The following is a 24,380-nucleotide window of genomic DNA, read 5'->3' as shown; positions in this document are numbered from 1 at the left end:
CCAATGAACACCCAGGACTGATCTCCTTTAGGATGGACTGGTTGGATTGGGGAACTCAAATTTGGGCAATCTGGCACTTAAGCCCTTGTTCTAAATCTATATTAAGTAGCAACAGTGCATGCAGTTGTCAAAATTTTCTCCAAGGAGAAAAAAGGAAGGAGAAACTTAGGGAATGAAATGTGGCTGCAACGTGAACTCTTGTATAAGCCTGGGATTTTCCATGGCTTAGACATGAAAAAAAAAAAATGTATGTGACCAAACTCAAACCTGATTGGGTGGCCTAGACCTGCATAAAGATGGTTAGGAAGAGCTTTGAAATGCTGATATTGCCCAAAGGGCTTTTCCAGAGCTACTAACAGTGAATGGAAGCTATGGGATGACAAATGTCAGGTCAGTATAATAGGGAACTTTCTTAAAGTACTTTCCAAAGATGGGTTGGGTTGTACTAAGGGGTGGTGAGCACCCCATCACTGGATATATGCAAGCAGAGATCAGAGAGAGGGATGATTGTAGAAAGGCATCAAGCAGTGAGCTATGCAGTTACAGTAATGTACCAGACTGGTGAGCTTCTGGTAGGAAACATGCTAAGTTTAAGTGTTTAAGTGAAAGTCTCCAGTCATGTCTGACTCTTTGTGACCCCATGGACTGTACAGTCTATGTAATTCTCTAGACCAGAATACTGGAGTAGGCTGCCATGCCCTTCTCCAGGGGATCTTCCCAACCCAGGGATCGAACCCAGGTCTCCTACATTGCAGGCGGATTCTTTACCAGCTGATCCAAGTGAACCAAATGATACATTCCAGGAAAAAGTTGCAGCTCATTTTAAGAAAGCAGCATTTTAAACAAATGGTTGTCAAACCCAGTTAAGCCAAATTAATTCTTTGTTTTTCTTACACTACCTTTCAGTGTTCAGTCATTAAAATAGAGGAGCAGTTCAGATCATCCAAAAGAACTTTAGAGTGAGATCTAGTTTTGAATCCAGGCCATTTACTATGTTTGGGACCTTGTGCAAGTTACCTGACTTCTTTATGCTTTGGTCTCTTTATCCATCAAATAATGATATAGAACCCTATCAATGTGGTTGTGAGGAAAAAAGTCATGTTGGGCATAGTACTTGGTACATAGTAGGTGCACTATAAGTTCTAAGTATGAATATAATTACCACAGCATCTTGGGAGTAGCCACAGCCAGTAAGAGACACAGGAGACTGATTAGTCATGATGTTTATAGCAAAAGTGGAAACCTCATTTAAGGATGTCTGTAGACTGACAAGCATATTTAGAGAATAAATTTGGGAAACAGTTTGGTGAAGAATATCCAGGCGAGCTAAGGAGAAAGTCAATGCACAAGCATCACTCAATAAAAGAGGAGGATGCAAATATAGAAGTTAATGAACATAGTTTGTTCATTTATCTACAATAAGGATTTAGTTTAGGGGGATTTATTTGGTCAAAGGATCTGTTCTAAAGACTTACTAACAGAGATCTTTAAATTTGTAGTCACTTTTACAGTCTTCTTTCCTCGAATAATTGAAAGAAGAAAATAGACTCTCTGGAGTCAGACACGTCTGGGTTCAAATTCTGGGTTTGCCAAATACTTGCCATGTGCCCTGGACCTCTCTCACCTTCTGACTCTCAGTTCCCTCATCTACAGAATGGAAATGGTACTGCTACCTCACAGGCGGTGATGAACATCAACTGGATTCAAGTGCCCAGAACAATGCCTGGCACAGTGAGGCTACTCAACCAATAAGACCAACTGTTATTCCACAAATATCAAGTCAGCATAGCACATCATGGCCTGAATCCTTATGCTGGCCTTGTCACCTGACAAGGTGACACCAGGATAGGGAGGTGTCACCAGTCTGAAGCAAACTTGGAATTATCAAATATCAATTTCCCTGAACTTACAGAGATCAAGATTTTATGCCTCATAATGCAGCCTCAAGTCAGAGGCAATGGAGGAGAAAACATGAGCATAGCCAGTGTTGTGCACTACCACCAGCATAGATGAGTCAAGCTGTGGAACTGTCACCTACTGGTAAAGAGGGATACTACAGTTAAGCTCTATTTGCTCTTCTACTCACATAAAAGAAAAGAAGAATATTTCAGGAGTCTTTTTTGTCAAACTCTAGACTCTCTGAGAAAGTCTCAAGTGGCACCAGAGAACAGAAATAGTAGATGTGGAGAATAAGAAAAGCGGGAAAAGACTAACACTATAAGGAAGAAACATGTGTTGGAGTAGCCTAAAATTCTCAAACTGTGGCAGGCATTCCCATCAGCAAGGTTTTTCAACTCAGTCTTTTGGATGAGATTGTTTCTTTGATATTTCAATGGAAGCTAATGGGAACGTGGGTCACTTTAAAGTTCATTTTATTGAAATGCATTTAGTCCAGTGATATGCGGGACACTGACAAAGAAATCCAATAAATAAGGTGGCCAGTCACAGCTGATAGAGAGGAAATCTGCCCACTCAGCTGGCTCTCGTTTTGTAAATGGACCTTGAGGAGAATGTGGCTTTAAAAGCTCAACAAAGGCTTTTACAATCAGTGAGTAGAGGAAAAACAAGACTGAACTCACCTCTGTCATGCGGGGCTTGCGGGAGCTGGATGGCACAAGCCTTCCTGTCTCAGGATGTGGAGCTGTGGCCATGGTGTATGTCTCTTTGCTCACCTTCTGCTTAGACCTCAGGAGGGACAAAGCAGCTTTAGTGGAAACCCCTGGAAGGTTGGGGTTGTACAAACTTATGCACCAACCAGCGTAAACAGAGGACCTCCTATCTGCATGCTGGATGTGATTTGGCTTAATGTAGTTTAAATAGCACCAACTGACATTAGTGGTTGTGTGGAGGCTGGGGAACTGCAGTACCTTCTTTGAGTCCGTACCTTCTTGCAACTTGGCTGGTCTGGGGGGTGTTTCTGACAGAGGTTGTGAGCTGGGAGGTGCCAGTGGAGGGAGGTCAGCTTGTTCCTTGGAATCTTCTTTCTTCACACTCGATGGGAGTAATCCTCTTCGGTGAGGTTTACCAGATGGTTGGGCATATTCCTTCAAAGCCTCTGAGCCTGAGGCTGTTACATGGGGCAATGAAGGCTGAGGAAGGGGAGGAATTTCCTTTGGGTCAGATGGATCTGAGGACAGGCTGGGGAGTGTTTCTAGTTCCCTCCTGCCCTGGCCCTGGCTGCCCAAGTGGGACTTCTCTGATCTCTTGCTATCCTCGGTGCTGCTAAGCACCACACTACATGGTTTCACAAGTTCAAATTTTTCATCTGCCTTAGAAGCCTCCTCTTCCTTCACTCTTTTTTGCTGCTGGGTTTCCATGGTAAGTTCAAGGCTGCCAGCTGGTGAAAGGACACGCTTGCTTCCTCCCACTGTTGATGAACTCCCCTCCAGGCTCAAGACACTTTCTGATGCCAGGGAAGTGCCTTTTCTTTCAGGTAATGTCACAGGCACTCTCAGGAATGGAGTCGGGAAACCTCTGCTCTGCTCTTCACTTACTCCCGCCAGTCTGGGCCCGACCTTGTACACATCTGCCCCACACACAGACGTCCCCTTGCATGACGGCTCCTCGAACTTGGGAAGAGCCACAGTTGCTGAGCTGCCTTGGGACTGGGTAACCAGGATCTGGGAGAGAGTGGTGTACATGGCACTCCCATAGGACGGCATGTTGGTCTGGATGCGGACGGGCACAACTAGAGACACCATGGTGTCTGGACAGGCAGGCAGGGCCAGCGGGGGTGCTGATGTGGGTGCTGAGCAGCTGGACGGGGGAGCCACAGTGGGCAGCTGGATGTCACTGCTGTACTCTGTGCTGGGGGAGAGGCCAGGGGTTCCTGTTGCCAGTGTGGCCAGGCTAGTTTTGATCTGGGGCACGTGGCTTTCCACTTCACCGGGAAGCTGAAGGGTGAACTGGGATTGCAGAGGCAGGAAAAACCCAGAAGAAAGTGCTGAGGAGGCAGGGTAAGGCATGGGGAGAAATGAAGGGGGTTGTCGGAATGGGATGTTGGCTGGGTGAGGCATGAGCTGGGGGACGTGGAGTTGGCCTGGGTGTAGAACAGTAGGTTGGAGAGGAAGTGGGGGGGCTTGAAATAAGGAGGGAGGAAGAGGGGGCATGGAGTATGGTGTGGAGAGCAGGCTGGACATGGCCTGGGTGGGGAAGAACTCTGAAGACTGTCCTGGCTCAGGCTGTAGGAGGTGCTGGAAGGAGAAAAGGGAGACAGGTGGGGGCAGGTAGGGTTTCTCCTGCAACGGGAGCTGAGCAATGGGGTGGGGGAACACCTGCAGTGCTTCTGTGTAGGGTGGAGTGGCCCCCAGCGCTGGTCTGTCCTGCACCTGGCTCTTGCCTCCCGGGTGCCCGCTGTGTGAGGCAGCTGCAGAGGAAACTAGGGGCAATGCGCCTTTGGCCAAAGATTTACTGGATGAGGGTTTTGCTTCCTCACTCTCCGGTCTTCCCTTGGGGGTGGCCTCTGGCTCGGTTTCAGGAGGCCTGCTCAGAGAAGCCTGTCTCACCAAAAAGCATTTTCTTCTCTCTGGTGGGGCTGCTGAGGCCACTGGAGCTGCTGGAGTTGGTGCTGAAGGGCCTGTCAAGGACAAGCTGCCATAGTCGAAGGATTTGCTGCGTGTCTCAGTCATATGGGTGGAGTGGGAGACATTGGGGCTTTGTTCTGAGGCTGACCTCCGCATCTCACGGGCATGCGGGTGGTGGCTGGGGACAGTCAGCATGTGGGTGCCCAAGGGTTTGGAGCGTGTGTCTGACGAGGGCCCGGCGGCTTCAGCTTTTCCATGGTCATCTCTCTCGAAGGAGGCAGAGCGGCTGGACCCGCTCAATGAGACACTGCTCTCCTGGCTCGGGCTGCGAGACAGAGGCACGGAGGACTCAAAACTGGACTCCCCCGATGACTGGGCCATCTCTGCCAGGCGCAGTCTCTTCTTCTTGGGTGGCAGCTTCTCAGCTGGGAGCTGGGCAAGCGTCTGGCTGCGCTGGGGCCACTGGAACTCCTCTGTCTTCTCCGGCTCCTTCGGGGGCGGCTCCGGCTCTGTGTCTGGCCGGTCAGGCTCCTCGGTCACCAGGATTTCGGGAACCTGAATGTTGGGCTGGCGGACCAACCTGGGCTGCAGGGAGTGGGCCGAGCGTCCGTGTGGGGCGGGCGGGGGTGATGAGAAGGGGGCCGCAGACTTGTCTTCCCCTTCCAAACCGCCAGGCTGCTCCAGAGAGTCAGATTTCTCAAAGGAGCTGGTGTGCTGGATGACAGAAATTTCTTTGGAGGTGGTTCTCCTCTCCTTCCCTGATTCTGAACTGGATCCTGGCTTAGGAGTCCTTGGCTGGAAGCCTGCGGATCCCTCCAGGGAGGGCACTGACTTACTCGGCTCTGCTGGTGACTTGCTGGACTCCAAGGGAAGGTTCCGCGCAGCCTCTGAAGGCCCAGGGCCGCCGAACTGACTCTTTGTGGACTCAAAGCCGGGCGGCTCCTCCTCATCCCCGAGGCTCTTCTCTTTCCTCCTTTTCCTCAGTGGAGTGAGTTCCAAGGTGGTCCCCAGTTTGTAATGCATCATCTGGGACCAGGGCTCATGCTCAGCCTGGCTCTTTTCGGCCTCCGGAGACACATGAGCACCCACGGTGACTGGCTTTGCCATCTGAAGCTCTGAGCAGTAGTACTTTTTATGGGCCTCATAGTTGTCCCTTTTCTTGTACCGAGCACCACATATGTTACATTCATAGATCACCCCTTTCGTTTTCAAACCCTTCTTGGTCTTTTTGGTGAGGTCACTTTCCCTGGGTTCCGGTTCATCTACAGGTTTGGAGGCTGTGTCTTTGCTGCTGGGCCCTGCCTCCTCAGAACTGTACTCTCCGCCCAAAGGTAGTTCGATGGCCGGCTGGCGCTTGAGCATCCGGGGGTGGGAGGTAAACAGTTGACTGCTGCGGCTCAGGGCTTCCGAGTCGGCGACGTGGTCGTCGAAGGAGTAGCTGCCTCGGAAGGTGTGGTGGGGGGTACTGAGGGTGCAGGTGGCAGAAGGCATTGAGTGGCTTCTCAGCAGAGGCACAGGGGGGGTGGTGCTGGGTGGGCGCTGGAGGCTCAGCAGTGATTGTTCGGGCTTCGCTTTCTCGCTGTGGGAGGACAGTGGCTCCCGGTAGAGGCTGGATTTGGGTGACTCCATGCTGCTCCGCCGCGACAGCGAGCTCCTCCTGGGCTTCACACTGTCTATCTCGCTGGTGTCCACCACGGCCTCATTGATGGTGATGAGTTTGGTGATATGCTCAATCACCTGCGTCCGGGGCACGGACAGAGGCACCAGGCTGGGCTTGTCTTCGGTGGACAGGGGCAGGAGGGGCTGGGTGGAGGTGGCCGTCAGCATGGCAGTCCGCTGCCCGATTCTCCCGCACTTGCCAAAGATGATCTCGGCGTAGGACCTGGCATTGGTGTTTGGGGGGCTGACCTGCTGTTCGGCACTCTCAGAGCGTGAGAAATACCCAGATTCGGTGCTGCCTTTGCTGCCCGGGCTCAGAAACGCCTGCTCGTCGATCACCTTCTTCCTCTCACTCAAGCGAAGGGCCAGCTTCTGCTTTATCGTGTGGGTGTCTTCAGGTTTATGGCTCAGGGGGTGTTCAGATGAGGGTTCCGCAAAGGGAGCGGGGTCCTCGAGCGATGGGGCCGAGCTGGACTGGGACAAGGAACAGCGTTCGTGGCTGGAGCCCTGGCTACTGGAGCTGTACAAACTGCTGGACAGGAGTGGGTGCTTGGGCCTCGGGGAGAGCTCTGTGGGGTGTGCGGACGTGGTGCCCGTCTCCTCTTCCGAATCGGTGCTTTCTCCCTCGGTGGGCTCCTCAAACTCTTCCCCAGGGATCCTCTCCATCTCCAGCCCTGGGGGATACATCTCACCACCCATTCCCGAGGCCAGGCCGGCTTTGATGCGGTGGGCGTGGGACTTCCTGTGCTTGTAGAGGTTACTCTTGGTCTTGAAGGAGAAGCCACAGGGGCCGCAGGGGTAGGGCCTCTCGCCTGTGTGTGAGCGGATGTGTTTCTGGAGCACGCTGGGCTTGGCACAGGGGCGGCTGCAGTACTGGCATATGTACTTGCCGGGCTTCTGTGGTTTCCTCTCCTTCTTGTGTGCCTCTTCCGTGGGCTTCAGGGAGACCTGGGAGGGACGGGGCACAAAGACTTTGGGGATGCCAGGCAGGTCCTCGGGAGGAATGATGGAAGCATGCGAAGGGAGGAGCTGGCTTTGAGGATGGAGCCCAGGGGTCACAAAAGAGCCTGAGGGTCCAGGTCTCATGGGGTCGACCAGCTGCCATGTGGACCCTTCTAGGAGATGCTCGGGTTTGCCGGGCGACATGAATGCTGGTGTCAGAGGGTGCTGCGGAAGCTGGGAGATGTGGACCGAGGCTTCGAGGGAGGACCTCTTGGGGGGTTTCTGCGGCTGGCCTGTTTTCTCCTGAGAGCCTTCCCTAAGAACCGACGAGGGGCCTGGGAAGGGCTGCGGGGCTAGTAGCTCTTGGAGGGGGCCCTCTTGAGTGGCGGCGGTGCTGCTGCCAGGGTACGGGGCGCTGGATGAGACACTGGTCTGAATGGCCTCTCCTTTGGTCAGCCGCTTCCGGGGACTTCCCTCAGCCTTCTTGGTGCCCTTGACACTTTGTTCAGGATCCATGACCTCCACAGGACTTCAGATGCTATTCAGGGAGGGTCGGAGCAGGCCACATTTATGAATAATCCAAACGTCCCAAGGAGGCGTCTGGCTTGGGTAACATTGGTCAAGAGCTACGGAAGTCAAACCCAAGGTGGTTTGGGGAGTTTTTTAAATTTTTTTTTCCAAGTGTCACTGGCTACAAGTGGACTCAGGTCAGGTCATCAGGGCCCAGACTATTCACATTGGTGAGGCATGGCCCTCTACTTCACAGACAGAAAATGCACCAGCACTTTCTGCCTGAATGTCTGTTGTGGAAACGTCATGAAGGATGTCAGAGTCGCCATCATATTGTTTCAGTTGGCAGTGGCAAGTGGCCCCCCACAAGTTCCCCGTGTGCTATGCGATCCGTGGACGGCTAGAGATGGCCGTGAGCATGGTCCAGGCATCCCTGGTCCCGGCACAAGAGAAGCCACGCTGGATGCCGTGGGCAGCTCCGTTCCAACTCTTCTGCCCTTTCGTCTGGTGTTGGAGATGAATGGTCACGGAGGGGAATTCACGCTCTTCTACTTGACCAAAGCACACACACAGAAATACACACACAAAGAGAAGAGAAGAGAGGGTTACTGCAACTCATCCACAGCTCATGCAGCTCCAGTGAGACCTGGTGTGATCCCTAAAGGTTAACCAGGGAGACGCAACCCAAGCCCACAGCCCCGGACCCTGTGCACCAGAGCACTCTTGGCACCTCCTCTGCCCACATTTCCAGAGGAGCCGGTGACTCTGAATGTCCACTGTGGTTCTGATGACTGTGGCTCTGTGGGGCGTCAGGAGCAGAATAGACTCTGGGAACCATGGGGGCACTTAGGGATGACAGGCTTGGATTCTAGTCTCTGCTCAGAGAGCGACTCTAAATGGGTTTCAGCTCCCTAAGCCTCAGTTGTGTCACCTATGAAATGAAATAATATCTATGAAATAATAGCAATTCCTGGCTCAACTCCATCTCGAGCTGCAGTGCATCCAACATGAAAATGGACATGGATGCCACTGGATGAATGCCAGCTGGTCCCGTGGCCAGTGCAAAAGTTGGAGCTGGTTGGTCATCTGGAGATGAGCTTTCTATGAGAGGGACTGTTCTCAGGTTAGTATTTCTCTCTCTGGCCCTGAGTTCTGAAGGTATCCAGGCTTATGGCTTTGCAAACTGTTGCTAACCTACCTCCCAAGCCTGGTGTTTAATGAAAAAGCTAAAACCACCATCCCTGCGGTGGTTCACAGTCTAACACAGGGTGACCTCCAGAGCCACTAAGCAATACCTGGAAGGTCATTCTGGAAGCTTCCTCCACTTTCCAGCCTTTTTCTGTCCAGTCAGTGGCCCAGGGATACCCTAGAAGGGGCTCAGAATAGAGGTCCTTGTCAAACTGAGGGGCAAAGCTGGTCAGAGGGGAGCCCCAAGTATGTCTGCCCTGCCAGGGTTAGCTGAAAGTTGGGCAGCCAAGGCTTCCTGGGCTCTGAGGGCATTGCAGGGCCCTTTTCCCCAAGAGCACAGACAGAACTTCAAAGCTGGACGTCACTGTGAACTTTGTCTCACCAGCCATCTTACTTTCCAGTGAGTGAAACTAAGGACTGCAGGGGGAGGGTGGCCTGTTAAGGTCCTATGTGCTTAAGAGATAGGGTCTGCACTTGAATCCTGGCTCCCTACTGCCAGATTTTATTCCCCAGCCACCTTGCAGGTATCCATACCCTGGGTGAGGGTCTGAGAGAGTGACCAGTGTCTCTGTAGCCTTCTTCCCTCTCCTGCAGGTGTGCTCTGCCCCTGGCATACTGATCGCAGGCACCCTTCATGACCTCACCTTAATTTTCATTGGGTGTTTGCTGATGCAGTCTTAAAAAGTTCCCACTTTCTACTTTCATAGAATACTCTGAAAGACTCAAATAATGATTGCTCAAATGGCAGGACCTCAGACATATTGACATGCCATGGAAGGGCAGGGAGTTCAACAGCTAGCTAAAAAGTATATTCTATAAAGTTATTCCTTTTTTGTTTCATTTTCATCTTGGTTCTATAAAAACTTCAGTATCACTATAATAAAATTTTATAAATATTTTTAAAAGAATGACAAGCTATAAATCCAGATTAAAAAATCTGTAAATAAGAATGACAAATCAGAACAAAGGAAAGTGTAGATAAGGCAGGAGGTCAGGACTGGTGAGATGGAAAGAGCACTGATACAACAATCACGAGGGCTTACAGTGCTTCCACAGTTCAGCTATACACTGATATCTGAGACTCTGGGCAGCCAAGGAGAAAAGGGAGATAGGGTCCATTGTAGAGTCATTATAACCAGAGAAGAAGAAAATATGTACGTTCCTTACAGGAGGCAAAGCATTACTTGAAAAGAACTTTTTCATGTGGTACTTCAGACAGGGGCAGCGAATGATGCATGAGATCACCTATGTCTTCCAATAACATCCCTCTAGCAAATGCTATGACCAACCTAGACAGCATATTGAAAAGCAGGGACATTACTTTGTCAACAAAGGTCCATCTAGTCAAAGCTATGGTTTTTCCAGTAGTCATGCATGGATGTGAGAGTTGGACTATAAAGAAAGCTGAGCGCTGAAGGATTGATGCTTTTTTTCTCTAACTGTGGTGTTGGAGAAGACTCTTGAGAGTCCCTTGGACTGCAAGGAGAGCAGACCAGTCAATTTTAAAGGAAATCAGTCCTGAATATTCATTGGAAGTACTGACACTGACGCTGAAACTACAATACTTTGGCCACCTGATGTGAAGAACTGGCTCACTGGAAAAGCCCTTGATGCTGGGAAAGATTAAAGGCAAGAGGAGAAGGGGACGACAGAGAATGAGATGGCTGGATGGGGGTCACTGACTTGATGGACATGAGTTTGGTAAGCTCCGGGAGTTGGTGATGGACAGGGAAGCCTGGCGTGCTGTAGTCCATAGGGTCGCAAAGAGTCAGACATGACTGAGCAACTGAACTGAACTGAGCAAATTCAGTGATTGAGTTTCTTCAGTGGAAGGTCACAACTCAGCACAGGCTATTCTTTGAACAGTCAAAGCCTCCTCTGACCTAGGCAGAGAGCATCTTCCCAAAGCAGGATGAAATTGGGAAAGGCAGGGAAACTTCATTTCATCATATTACTGTAAATAGGGTGGCCATGTAAGATGTCCAAACTAGGGCACTTTGGAGAGTGAAAGGGGTACAACTAACCATTCTGGAGGAGCAACATGAATAAACCACGTCATCTCAGGCAAACCAGAACGAATGGTTACTCTTACAATCAATATTTACCTTGTGATCCAAACCAGGCACAAGCACCATATCTGGGAGTCTGGCATAAACTTTGATCTCTGCTATGAGGACCAAACTGACACCGTAGTCTCCTATGGATCCTTAAAGACTGGGCATCTAGTCCCATCCCCTTACTTGACAAATGAGGAGACTGAGGCCTAGAGAAATAAGGTGATTTTCCCTAAAGATTGCAGAGTGATGGTGGCCAAGGCAGACCACCCCGTGCCGCCCGCTCGCTGGTCAGAGTTCATCCCCACCTCTGTGAATAACTGGGCACCACAGCCTATGGTTCTGTGGCACTGCGGGCACCATAGTCTATGGCTCCCTGTTCTGTGAAGGCTCCGGCTTGGCCCCATGGGAGGTGGCTATATCCCCGGCGAGGAGTGACTGTGGTGACCGGAGGCTTAACAGTCAGGGGGCCTTTCAACTTATGTCTTAACCTGGCTGTGGCTGCTGGATGGTAGAAATGGGGAGAAGACTGAGGTTGGGGAGTCCATCCTGGTGGCATTACCCCAGGCCTTGTTTATCCAAGCTAATGTGGGCAGAAGCTCCGAGTCATGGAAAAGTCAGATGAGGCAGCCAGCACCTGCAGTGTAGACAGAGAACTGTGCTCTGGGCTGGTCTGTGACTCCTGGGCTTGGCTGTACCTGTGTGAGGGGAGGAGGCCCCTGGGTGCTGTGGATGGATAATAAAGCATTGACTCTACTTACTATGTCTATTGACCCTTTTATGCAAGGGTCTCAATGTACCCCCAAAATACTAGCTAGTGGTGAGCTTTGCTTCTCCCGATGGACGAATGACTGAGTGGGGAATGATCAGTCTGAGTGACAGTTGGCCAAGGAGGACCCTACATTGTGTTTCTCTCTTCACTGAGCCACAAAGGCGGGTGGGGAAGCGCCCAGAGGCTGGGGCTTGGAGCAATTCCCTGGCCAGGCAGGAGGGCGGGGAGGATGAGGGAGACAGTCAGGTGACTGCTGTGTCATTAGGTGACTCACTGGGCCAGCACCACCTGCCTGGGGTCAGCATCCAGGTTGTACCTGTGAGCAGGGCCCGGCACTCTTCTGGAGAGGGCCCTCCTGCTGGGGCAGCCTCTGGGGCAGGAGCAGGCAGGACATATCAGCACCATCGGCCACCCAGATCATGGAGTCAGGGAGGCCTGAGAGCCGAAAGGCCCACCCCTTCACTCTGCACAGAGGGCCCCTGAGCTGCGGCAGACAATGATGGGCCCAGGCAACACAGGTCCTCGGACTCCTGGGCCAGTGCTCTCTGCTGCCTTGTTCCACACCCCGTGACACATCAGAGGTCCTTAATACAAGAGGCAGTAGGAGGGGGCAGCTGGGACTGGGTGCAGAACTGGGGAGAACCTACAAGAACTAAGAAGGCTTCAGCCTTGGAATAGGTTACAAATCACACTGGCATCAACATTCTTTTACTTAACTCTTTAACCCCTTTAGAAGGACCATTTCCAATCTCTGTGACCAAATGATGCTAAGAAAATGGCTCTTTTCTACATTCTGTACTTCTGAAGGTATGTGTAAAATTTTAATATTAGCTAGAAGTAACAAAAGGAAAAGTTGCCTCTGCAGAGAACTGGTGAGCATACCTGTAAAAATCACCAGTGACACGAGGTCAGAGGCAGGGGGCTTTCCTTACAGGCCCAGAAGCTGGGCCAACAGAAGTCTGAGCCTCAGGCCAGGGAAGAATGGATGTCCTCTGCTGATGGTGGCAGAATGGACCTGGGGTCCACCTTGCCTGCTACTAAAGTCACAGCCCTCAGAGCTCTGGCTTAGAAACCAGCTTTGGAACCATGAGAAGAACCTGAGTTTTAAGAGCCAGCTGGCTAACATATCAGACAACTTGACTCTCACTTCTGGAAGCTTCCATAGGTCTAGCTAGTAGGATATCCCAACACGGAAGAGAGTAGGGTGCTGGGGCTGGAGCCACGAAGGCCTCAGGGGAGGAGGATGAGGGGCAGGCAACAGGGCTGAGGCCTGAAGTTCTGCAACCAACTGGATACCTCTTCTGGATCCAAGGCGTGGGGACAACAAGGCCGTTGCCCAGAGTGGACCCCCACAGAGGGAAGATAGGAGGTGGGCTCTATCAGGTGGTCAGTTTCACTAGTCCTGGCCGGAGGCCAGCCTGAGTCTGCATGAACTCTAGACTAGGGAGCTTGAATCACCAGCCAAGATAGACGAGACTCAGGCAAGACAGGGACAAGGGCCTGGAGTTCCGAGGGCTATTAGGTCAATCCATCCCAGACCTGGAGCATAAAGTTCTTATAATTTAGTTACACGTACCCATGGATGCATGCACACCAATATGCCAAAATCTGGTAAAAATTTTACTGACCGTAAGTAATAAAACACACTGATGTTAAAAATACCAGGAAAGTAAGCCTTTTGCTTATTTCAGAAGCTGAAACCCAGCACAGAAGGCCACAGCCTAGATGGGAGGCAAGTAGTGTTTTCAATTAAGAACCCAGCATGAAACCAGTGGCCTTTCTGAGAATCTGTGTGTATGACACTGTGTCTGTGTGTGTATGATATGGGGCAGAAGTCTTATGCAGCAAACAAAAGTGAAAGTGACTGGGGGCTCAGATGGTGGCAAGAGAGAGTAAGTGTGAAGATGTGGGTCTGGAGCCTAACAGGAGAGGTTGTCAGAGAGCCAGTGAAGGAAGTCTGGACAGAGAGTGGCCAAAGCCACTGGTGGGGCTCTGGCTGGTAATCGGGAACAGGGCAGAGCCTGAAAATATCTCCCACTAGCCACTCCCCATTTTGTTTTAGCAACTGAAGCCGCTGGGCATCAGTTGAGTCTCTTGTCACCCATGTAGGTTGCATCTAGCAGCATCCTTTGCAGCTAGTTCTGGTCAACAGCTGTAGCTTGCAGGTCATGGCCAGAAAGAACAGTGTCTGCCCTCCATGTCCTCATTTGCTCAGGAAGGAACTTGGAGGCAGTAGTGGAGGTGAACCTGACTACATTTCATAAGGCTACAGCTTCCATAGTGATTCCTCTAATGGATCTGGGAAAAGTAAGTTGAAAACCTTCTGGAAAGGATTCACCATTCTAGATGCCATTAAGAACATGTGTGATTCATAGGAAGGGGTCAAAATATCAATAGGAGTTTGGAAGAAGTTAATTCCAATCCTCTTGGATGGCTTAGAGTTTATGGAGAAAGTAACTGCAGATGTGGTAGAAATAGCAAGAGAACTAGAATTAAAAGTGGAGTCTGAAGATGTGACTGAATTGTTGCAATCTCATGATAAAACTTTAATAGATGAGGAGTTGCTTCCTAGGGATGAGCAAAGAAAGTAGTTTCTTGAGATGGAATCTACTTTTGGTGAAGATTTTGTGAAGACTGCTGAAACAACAATAAAAAATTTAGAATATTATATAAACTTAGCTGATAAAGCAGCAGCAGGGTTTGAGGGGACTGACTCCAATTTTGAAATAAGCTCTGTTGAGGGTAAATTCCTTTCAAAGAGCACTGCATGTTACAGAGAAATCGTTTGTGAAAGGAAGCAGTAAATTAATGTGACAAACTGCATTGCTGTCTTACTTTAATAAACTGCCACAGACACCCTATCCTTCAGCAACCACTACCCTGATCAGTTGGCAGCCACCAACATTGAGGCAAGACCCTCCACCAGCAAAAGACTATGAATCACTCACTGAAGGCTCAGAAGAGGGTTGGCATTTTTTTAGCAATAAAGTATATTTTAATCAAGTTATATACATGGATTTTTTTTTTGGCATAATGCTATTGCATACTTAGTAGATTACACTATGTGGTGGTTTAGTCACTAAGTCGTGTCTCACTCTTGGGATCCCATGGACTATAGCCTGCCAGGCTCCTCTGTCCATGGGATTCTCCAGGCAAGAATACTGGAGTGGGTTACCATTTCCTTCTCCAGGGAATCTTTCTGATCCAGGAATCGAACCCAGGTCTCCTGCATTGCAGGAGGATTCTTTACCGACTGAGCTACAAGGGAAGCTACAGATTACACTGTAGTGTAAATATAACTTTTATATGCACTAAGAAACCAAAATATCTGTGACTCACTTTAATTGTGGTGATCTGGAACCAAACCCACATCTTCAAGGTATTCCTCTAACTGGCACATAGCTGATGCTCAAGAAATAAGAACAGATGTTGAATCTAGAGGTCAAAGCAGGGTCTCCAAAGAAGTCAATATGATGCTTCACCACCCAGCTAGTGGTACAGCCTTTCTAACTTCCCCAGACAAAAAATACATTGGTTCCCAATCTGGGCAGGGTAGTGGAGTCAAAAGAATAGTCGAGAGATGCTGCCACTGATGGTGGCAGATTTCAAGGACATGACGATCTGGGACACTTATCAGATTGAACCTTTCATATCAACCTAGGGCTCAAACTAGAACTGAAGACACTCATGAATTAAGTCATTACAATCTTGACACACAGATTGGCTGGTCTATCTCCCTGCTTCTATGCTGCACTAGATGGTTCTCCTGCTGAGGCTGGAGATTTTGGAGGCTCCAGTGTACCTCGTGGTCACTGGTTTCCTGTGAAATGATGACAGGTCAGTGAGGCCCAGGGCAGGGCAGCTCTCAAGGGGCCTGAACCTGGGCTTCCATTACAGTCAAAAGGATGAATTGCATAAGCACATTCTGTCTTCAGACTCACAGCACTTTGTACCCATCATCTTCATTTGCTTCTGGGAGGAAACTGAGGCCCAGAGGAAAGACATGACCTGCTCATGGAGAACCAGCTAGGTGTTCGGGCCAAACTGGAGAAAATTTCTGAACCCTCCAATTTTCCGTTTGGGGCCATGTACCCTGAATGGCAGGGACGGCCTGACACTGATTAAGCTTCCCTGGGAGTTCCGCAGGGGCAGACAGATCTGGGCTGCAGGGAGGATGGCAATTAGGGCACCTGAAGAGAACCAGGGGGCAGAACACCAGGACTCTTCACCATGGCTGGCTTGCTTCCCAAGATACTCCCCACCTGTCTCAGGGTCTGTGAATTCCCTCCAGCAAGGGCAGAAGAAGAGGCCTGAAGTCAATATGCCTGCCATGGAACCCCGTTACTCATAGGGGAAGCCCCTGACACAACTCTGCTGTATGACCCTCAGCATTTTCTTGCCTTGTCCACCTGCGAGAGGTTGCCTGCACTCCTTGGCACCTGGCCCCTTCCATCTTCAAAGTCAGCAGTGGCTGACTGCATCTTTTCACACTGAATAACACTGACTGCCCTGCCTCTCTTTCATCCAAAAGGGCTCTTGTGATTACGTTGGGCTCTGCCTAGATAATCTATAGGGCTTCCCTGATAGCTCAGTTGGTAAAGAATCTGCCTGCAATGCAGGAGACCCTGGTTTGACTCCTGGGTTGGGAAGATCCACTGGAGAAGGGATAGGTTACCCACTCCAGTATTCTTGGGCTTTCTTTGTGACTCAGCTTGTAAAGAATCCACCTGCAATGTGGGAGACCTGGGTTTGATCCCTGGGTTGGGAAGATCCCTTGGAGAAGGGAAAGGCTACCCACTCCAGGATTCTGGCCTGGAGAATTAGATAATCTATAAAAGTCTCACCACCTCCACATCCTTGATTTAATCACATCTACAACATGCCTTTTTTCAAGAAAGGGAACATGTTCATAGGTTCCAGTGGTTAGGATCTGGACATCTTTGGGAATCATTATTCTGCTTACCACAGTGATAGCTCAGTATTTTTAAAATCTGTATTTCTTGTTCTCTAGTGAGGCTTAGAACTTTGCATAAGCTTATTAAGCAATTATTTCATTCAGGGAATTATTTTTCATATCCTTTGCTTATGTTCCTAATGAATTATATATTTATTTCTTTATACAAACTCTTTCAATATTGGGGATATTAATCTTCTCGATATGAACTGCAAATACTTCTATCATTCGTCTTTAACTTTGCTGAACAGGAAAATTTTATTTCTATGTGGTCAAATGCATCATCAATCTTTCCTTTTATGACTTATAGGTTTTGTGTCCAAGATTATTTTTTTAGAATGTCGCCCACTTTTCTTCTAGTCCCTTTATGATTTATTTTTTCTTTCCTCTCTCTCTGTCCCTCCACCCCTCTGTTCCTCTGTTCCTCCCTCCATCCTTCCCTCCCTCCCTTCCTTTCCATTTCTATCGTGGCTCCATCTGGCATTTATTTTTGTGTAAGGAGTGAGTAGAGATAAAGCTTAGTATTTTTTTTTAACATAGCTAACCAGTTGTCCTAAGAGTATTATTGAATAGTCCACCCTCAGTCTGCTGAAATATCCTGGGGCATCTAAAAGCACAGGTTCTAGCCCCATTCAGATCCACTGAAACAGTAATTATGGGAAAAGGGCCCCAGAATCTATATTTTTACAAAACTCCCTATGTAAAAATCTGACATAAGCTTCTCTACAGTCTACTATTTGGGGAAACTGATGGAACTCCTCTAATTATCTCCTCTAACTAATCACCTTGCCTCTAGGTCCTCAATGTTCTTCCACTCCACCCCACCATTTATTGCAGAAAGCGAAATCTCTTTGATTGCCAACCTCACCAGGCCTCTCCCTCTGTCAAGAACTCTCAATAGCTCCCAACCACAGGGAGATGCAGCCAATGGTGTTTCAGCCTCATCACAATCAGGCCCCTCCCAGCCTCCTCTCTCCATCCTGCACTTTGACTTTGCATCACCTCAAACCCACATGCTCTGGACCTCTCTGCCTGATCACATTGTTGTTCCCCAGAGAACAGGCAGAGAAAGGAGCCTAGAAGGCTAATTCCACAGAGGAGTCAGGGAATACTTCCTGAAAGAATCTGTGCTTGAACTGGGCCTTGAAAGATAGGGACAGTGTTGATGGTTAGACTTGAAAGAAAAGGATTCTAGTCTCAGAGGGAGGTACAACACTTGCAGAGCTCAGGAGGCTGGGATGTGGTCACAGGGAATGTTGCATTTGCAGCCTTTCTTCCCTCCCAGGCTTGGGGCTCCATGTGCAGGCAGGGGCCCCACACTATGCTAGAGGTGGGGCTCAGGGTGTGGGCAGAAGTTTTCACAAGTTCCCTCCTAGGCCCTAGAATGACAAGAAAAAGCCTCAAACTCTGGCAGTTTGGTTCTGCCAAACAGATCTTCCAGCTGAGCTGGGGTGAGTGCTGACCCTCAGAAAGCAGGTAGAAGGCACAGTCTGGTCCTATGGGGTGGCCAGGAGCAGGTTGCTGGGCTGGATCAGGCTTCCTGATGACCAGTCCCTCACAATAACTCTCTGGCCTGGATTCACTCATGTAAAAACAGGCACTGCCTCGAGTCTGACGGATTGCCTGTGCTAGGAAGAGAAAGTTTTCCACTAATCCAACAGGTCAAATAGTGCTACTTCCCTGAGAAGCCTGAGACATCTGCCTTGGATCAGACCTGTGTCTAAACCAGTTCATCAGCATCTTCCTGGAAAATTTGTGTCTCTCTGGACTGGGCAAAGGCGGCCTTATTTACTTTTGTATTTCAGTGCTGGGCACTGGACCTGAATAAAATATTTAAAATACTTGAAAAATACTTAAGTGAGTATCTGCTACATGCCTAAGCTATACTAAACATAAACATATTGATCCTCATACAGGTTCCCTTTTGCAGAGGAGAGGCCTAAGGCTCATAGAGATGAAGCTATTTGCTTCAGATGATACAAGAAAGGGCAGAGGTAAGATATGAACCTTGAGTTTAGACCACAGCCTAGAAAACCCCCGAGAGCGCTGACCTTGGTCATAAGGGCCCAGGTGGGTTCTGCCTTCCTTCCCAGCACCCCAGTTCCTCCAGGAAGTCTTCCCAGTTAACCACAGCCATCTCCACTTGCGCCAAAGTCTCCTCCCTATGTGCAATCACTCTGCATGACCCTGTTAACCTCAGGGCTGAGTTTCTTGATACATGCTTTTTATCAGCTATGAGTGGTAGATTATTCACTGTCTGGGCAGCTCCTAAATCATTTCCCTTGGATGATTGTCTGTGTTTCTACTTTTCCTTCTCTTCCTCCCTTCCAACTCCAAGACCCAGACGAGATTTGAAATTTAAGCACACTGGTTGAGAAGCAAATTCTATTTATAGCAAACAGAAACCTAGGTAACTCCAGGTGAGTTACACCTGGCTAATGTTTGTCTTCCTGTTAGAAAGCCCAGGGATTGAGGGGGAATTAACATCATGGGGGAGGCACTGGTCTCCAGAGACATCCCCAGGAGAGGAGAAACAGGTTTGACAGTCAAGACCAAACAACAGTGCAGTCAGAACTCCACTCTGCCAGACCTGAGGAAGCCCAGACTTAGCGCTGATTATTTGTGGTTGTGATAAGTAACACAAAGATGGTCCTAACAAATGCCTTGTATCTAAACCAAACAACTGAACTCTTAATATGTGTCAGGGCCATTCTTAGTGTTTTACACAATAACTCTTATCAGGCAGGGATCATTATCATCTGCATTTTACAGATGAGAAAACTGAGGCACAGAATCACAAAGTTGGTAATGGCAGAACTGGAACCTGAGCCTGGGCCATCAGTGACCTCTGCCATGGAGAACTTCAAGGCAGCTGGGGCCAAGCCAGCCTTGTGGACAGGACTCAAGATTGAATCACTCCTAACACTTCAGGTCACCAGACACTGTTCCCAGCAAGTCCCTCCCATCCTGTGGACTAGCCTTAAGAAGAGCTTTTTTCTTCCCTTTCACTTAAAAAAAGTATCTACTGTGTTTAACTCTTGTTCCCACTGAGACTAAAAATGAACTAAGGTCAGGAACTGTAGCCTGAACTCAACAAGGGCCCAGTGAAATCTAGATGATTGTAGTTAATTAATCTATGGAGATATCTACTGTCAAAAGTCTAGTTATCTATCCACCCACCTATCTTGTTATTTATTTATAACCTCCTTGTTCCAGTAAGGATTAAAAGAGCCTCCTGGACACCTGTGAGAACTTCGTGAGCTTCTGAACTTAACTTGACCTGCTTATCTTAAATGGTCCAGGAAGTACTTATGTGTGAAAGAGCCTGAAATGAAAGCTGGGCACAGTCAGGCAGACTTGCCTTCCAGCCATTCACATCCTGCCAGTCGCTCATGGATGCTGCCTAAGAAACACCTGCACTCCACATTTGTCCCAGTGACTTCTCTCTCATCGGTGGTCAGCAGGTCTAGCTGTTCCTTTGACATCCTCTTGTTTCTACACAAATGTCCATGGTACAAAAGGAACACCTGCCTACAAGCTTCCTAGGTAGTTAAGGTCCTTTGGTTCACTCTAAAGGGTAATATATAGAACACATTACAACACACATAACACACGTTATAGAATAAATTCTATAAGGACAAATGACCAGAGAAACTGGGTGATATACATAGCGTATTCCAAAGTGGACAATGACAAAATAGGGACTACCTATGGTCTCCATCATTCCTGCCCACATGGCAAGATGGCCATAACTGCACTAGTAATGATAAAGCAGTTATAATGATCGCTTTGAAACTCATTTATTCATTATCAAGTATTGCATGGACCTTCTCAATGCCAGGCCAGTAATATGAAAACAGACATAAATTATAGAGCTTACTATCCATATAAAGCTACAGTAATCAAGATAGTGTGGTATCAACACAGGAGAGAGAACAACAACAACACAATCAATGGAAACAACAGAGTAAGAAAACAGACCCCAATATACACAGTTACCTGATTTATAACTAAGGTATGATTGCATTTGCCGAGGGAAATGTTAGTCTTTTCAGTAAATGGTGCTGATGCAATTGGATCTATATGGAAAAGAATAAACCTTGGCTATACCATATACACTTTTCACTTTCATGCATTGGAGAAGGAAATGGCAACCCACTCCAGTGTTCTTGCCTGGAGAATCCCAGGGATGGCGAAGCCTCGTGGGCTGCCGTCTATGGGGTTGCACAGAGTCAGACACGACTGAAGCGACTTAGCAGCAGCAGCATACCATATAAAAAAATTAATGTGAAAAGGATGATTGGCCTGAATACAAAAGATTAAAAAATGAAGCTTGTAGAAGAAAACACAAAACGTATCTTCATGAACTTGAGGCCAGCAAAGATTTCTTGCATAGTTCACAAAAAGCAAACTCATATAATCATAAGAGAAAGGATTGGTAAACTGGGCTTTATTAAAATGAAAAATGTCTGCTCATCAGAAGATAACAAAAACAGAGTAAGAAGACAAGCCAGAGACTGGGAGAAGATATTTGCAATACATATTCAACAAAGGACTCATCCAGAATAAAAAAAAATTCCTAAAAATTAATTTTAAGAAGGCACACAACCCAATTAAAAATGGCCAAAGTTAACCCCAAATGTAAGAGCTAAATGATACAACTCTTAGAAGAAAACATAGGGGAAAATCTTTACAACATTGAATTTACCAACAATTTCTTGGCTATGAGACTAAAGCACAGGCAACCAATGTGAAAATAAACTGGATTTCATCAAAATTTAAAACTTTTGTGCACTAAACTACATAATCCAGAGTGATAAGGCAGTCTACAGAACAGAAGAAAATATTTGCAAATCATATATGTGATAAACGGTTATATTCAGAATATATAAAGAACTCCTACAACTCAAGGAAATAAAAAAACAAACTACCAAATTAAAAAATGAGCAAAAAACTTGAGCTCCTCCAAAGAAGATAAACTAATGTTCAAGAAGCACATGAAAAGATGCTCAGCATCACTAATCATTCAGTTCAGTTCAGTTCAGTTGCTCAGTTGTGTCCGACTCTTTGTGACCCTATGAATCGCAGCATGCCAGGCCTCCCTGTCCATCACCAACTCCCGGAGTTTACTCAAACTCATGCCCATCGAGTCGGTAATGCCATCCAGCCATCTCATCCTCTGTCGTCCCCTTCTCCTCCTGCCCCCAATCCCTCACAGCATCAGGGTCTTTTACAATGAGTCAACTCTTCGCATAAAGTGGCCAAAGTATTGAAGTTTCAGCTTCAGCATCAGTCCTTCCAATGAACACCCAGGACTGATCTCCTTTAGGATGGACTGGTTGGATCTCCTTGCAGTCCAAGGGACTCTCAAGAGTCTTTGCCAACACCACAGTTCAAAAGCATCAATTCTTTGGCACTCAGCTTTCTTCACAGTCCAACTCTCACATCCATACATGACCATTGGAAAAACCATAGCCTTGACTAGACGGACCTTTGTTGGCAAAGTAATGTCTCTGCTTTTTAATATGCTGTCTAGGTTGGTCATAACTTTCCTTCCAAGGAGTAAGGGTCTTTTAATTTCATGGCTGCAATCACCATCTCCAGTGATTTTGGAGCCCCCAAAAATAAAGTCAGCCACTGTTTCCCCATCTATTTCCCATGAAGTGATGGGACCAGATGCCATGATCTTAGTTTTCTGAATGTTGAGCTTTGATCCAACTTTTTCACTCTCCTCTTTCACTTTCATCAAAAGGCTTTTTAGTTCCTCTTCACTTTCTGCCATAAGGGTGGTGTCATCTGCATATCTGAGGTTATTGATATTTCTCCCGGCAATCTTGATTCCAGCTTGTGCTTCTTCCAGCCCAGCGTTTCTCATGATGTACTTTGCATATAAGTTAAATAAGCAGGGTGACAATATACAGCCTTGACGTACTCCTTTTCCTATTTGGAACCAGTCTGTTGTTCCATGTCCAGTTCTAACTGTTGCTTCCTGACCTGTATATAGGTTTCTCAAGAGGTGGGTCAGGTGGTCTGGTATTCCCATCTCTTTCAGAATTTTCCACAGGTTATTGTGATCCACACAGTTGAAGGCTTTGGTGTAGTCAATAAAGCAGAAATAGATGTTTTTCTGGAACTCTCTTGCTTTTTTGATGATCCAGTGGATATTGGCAATTTGATCTCTGGTTCCTCTGTCCTTTCTAAAACCAGCTTGAACATCTGGAAGTTCACGGTTCACGTATTGCTGAAGCCTGGCTTGGAGAATTTTGAGCATTACTTTACTACTATGTGAGATGAGTGCAATTGTGTGGTAGTTTGAGCATTCTTTGGGATTGCCTTTCTTTGGGATTGGAATGAAAACTGACCTTTTCCAGTCCTGTGGCCACTGCTGAGTTTTCCAAATTTGCTGGCATATTGAGTGCAGCATTTTCACAGCATCATATTTCAGGATTTTAAATAATTCAGCTGGAATTCCATCACTTCCACTAGCTTTGTTCGTGGTGATGCTTTCTAAGGCCCAACTGATTTCACATTCCAGGATGTCTGGCTCTAGGTGAGTGATCACACCATTGTGATTATCTGGATTGTGAAGATCTTTTTTGTACAGTTCTTCTGTGTATTCTTGCCACCTCTTCTTAATACCTTCTGCTTCTTTTAGGTCCATATCATTTCTGTCCTTTATGGAGCCCATCTTTGCATGAAATGTTCCCTTGGTATCTCTAATTTTCTTGAAGAGATCTCTAGTCTTTCCCATTCTATTGTTTTCCTCTATTTCTTTCAATTGATTGCTGAGGAAGACTTTCTTATCTCTCCTTGCTATTCTTTGGAACTCTGCATTCAAATGGGAATATCTTTCCTTTTCTCCTTTGCTTTTCACTTCTCTTCTTTTCACAGCTATTTGTAAGGCCTCCTCAGACAACCATTTTGCCTTTTTGCATTTCTTTTCCATGGGGATGGTCTTGATCCCTGTCTCCTGTACAATGTCACGAACCTCCATCCATAGTTCATCAGGCACTCTGTCTTTCAGATCTAGTCCCTCAAATCTATTTCTCACTTCCACTGTATAGTCATAAGGGATTTGATGTAGGTCATACCTGAATGGTCTAGTGGTTTTCCCTACTTTCTTCAATTTAAGTCTGAATTTGGCAATAAGGAGTGCGTGATCTGAGCCACAGCTCCTGGTCTTGTTTTTGCTGACTGTATAGAGCTTCTCCATCTTTGGCTGCAAAGAATATAATCAGTCTGATTTCGGTGTTGACCATCTGGTGATGTCCATGTGTGGAGTCTTCTCTTGCGTTGTTGGAAGAGGGTGTTTGCTTTGACCAGTGCATTTTATTGGCAAAATTCTATTAGCCTTTGCCCTGCTTCATTCTGTACTCCAAGGCCAAATTTGCCTGTAACTCCAGGTGTTTCTTGACTTCCTACTTTTGCATTCCAGTCCCCTATAATGAAAAGGACGTCTTTTTTGGGTGTTAGTTCTAAAAGATCTTGTAGGTCTTCATAGAACCATTCAACTTCAGCTTCTTCAGCATTACTTGTTGGGGCATAGGCTTGGATTACTGTGATATTGAATGGTTTGCCTTGGAAACGAACAGAGATCATTGTATCATTTTTGAGACTGCATCCAAGTACTGAATTTCAGACTCTTTTGTTGACCATGATGGCTATTCCATTTCTTCTAAGGGATTCTTGCCCACAGTAGTAGATGTAAATGCAAGCCAAAATTATGAGATACCACCTCACACACATTAGAAGGGTTACTATAAATTTTAAAAGAAACT

General features: G+C 47.6%; 1 protein-coding gene across 9 annotated transcripts in view; it reads right to left on the bottom strand.

Moving 5' to 3' along the window:
* The window catches only part of HIVEP3 (HIVEP zinc finger 3), a 533,699-nt gene that overhangs the window by 50,717 nt on the left and 458,602 nt on the right, over positions 1-24,380 (bottom strand). For 8 of the 9 annotated variants that reach the window (XM_043877706.1, XM_043877708.1, XM_043877702.1 and 5 more), the window contains one exon: positions 2,580-8,182. In XM_043877706.1, the coding sequence (XP_043733641.1) occupies positions 2,580-7,640 (5,061 nt within the window). In that variant the 5' untranslated portion in view covers positions 7,641-8,182. Of the gene's footprint in view, positions 1-2,579; positions 8,186-24,380 lie in introns of those variants that run through there. The other variant, XM_043877709.1, reaches the window with a different exon arrangement.

This window comes from Cervus elaphus, chromosome 20 (assembly GCF_910594005.1).
Source record: "Cervus elaphus chromosome 20, mCerEla1.1, whole genome shotgun sequence".
In the NCBI taxonomy this organism is placed as follows: Eukaryota; Metazoa; Chordata; class Mammalia; order Artiodactyla; family Cervidae; genus Cervus; species Cervus elaphus.
Note: the sequence above shows the minus strand (reverse complement) of the source record. Positions and strands in the feature narration are given on the sequence as shown.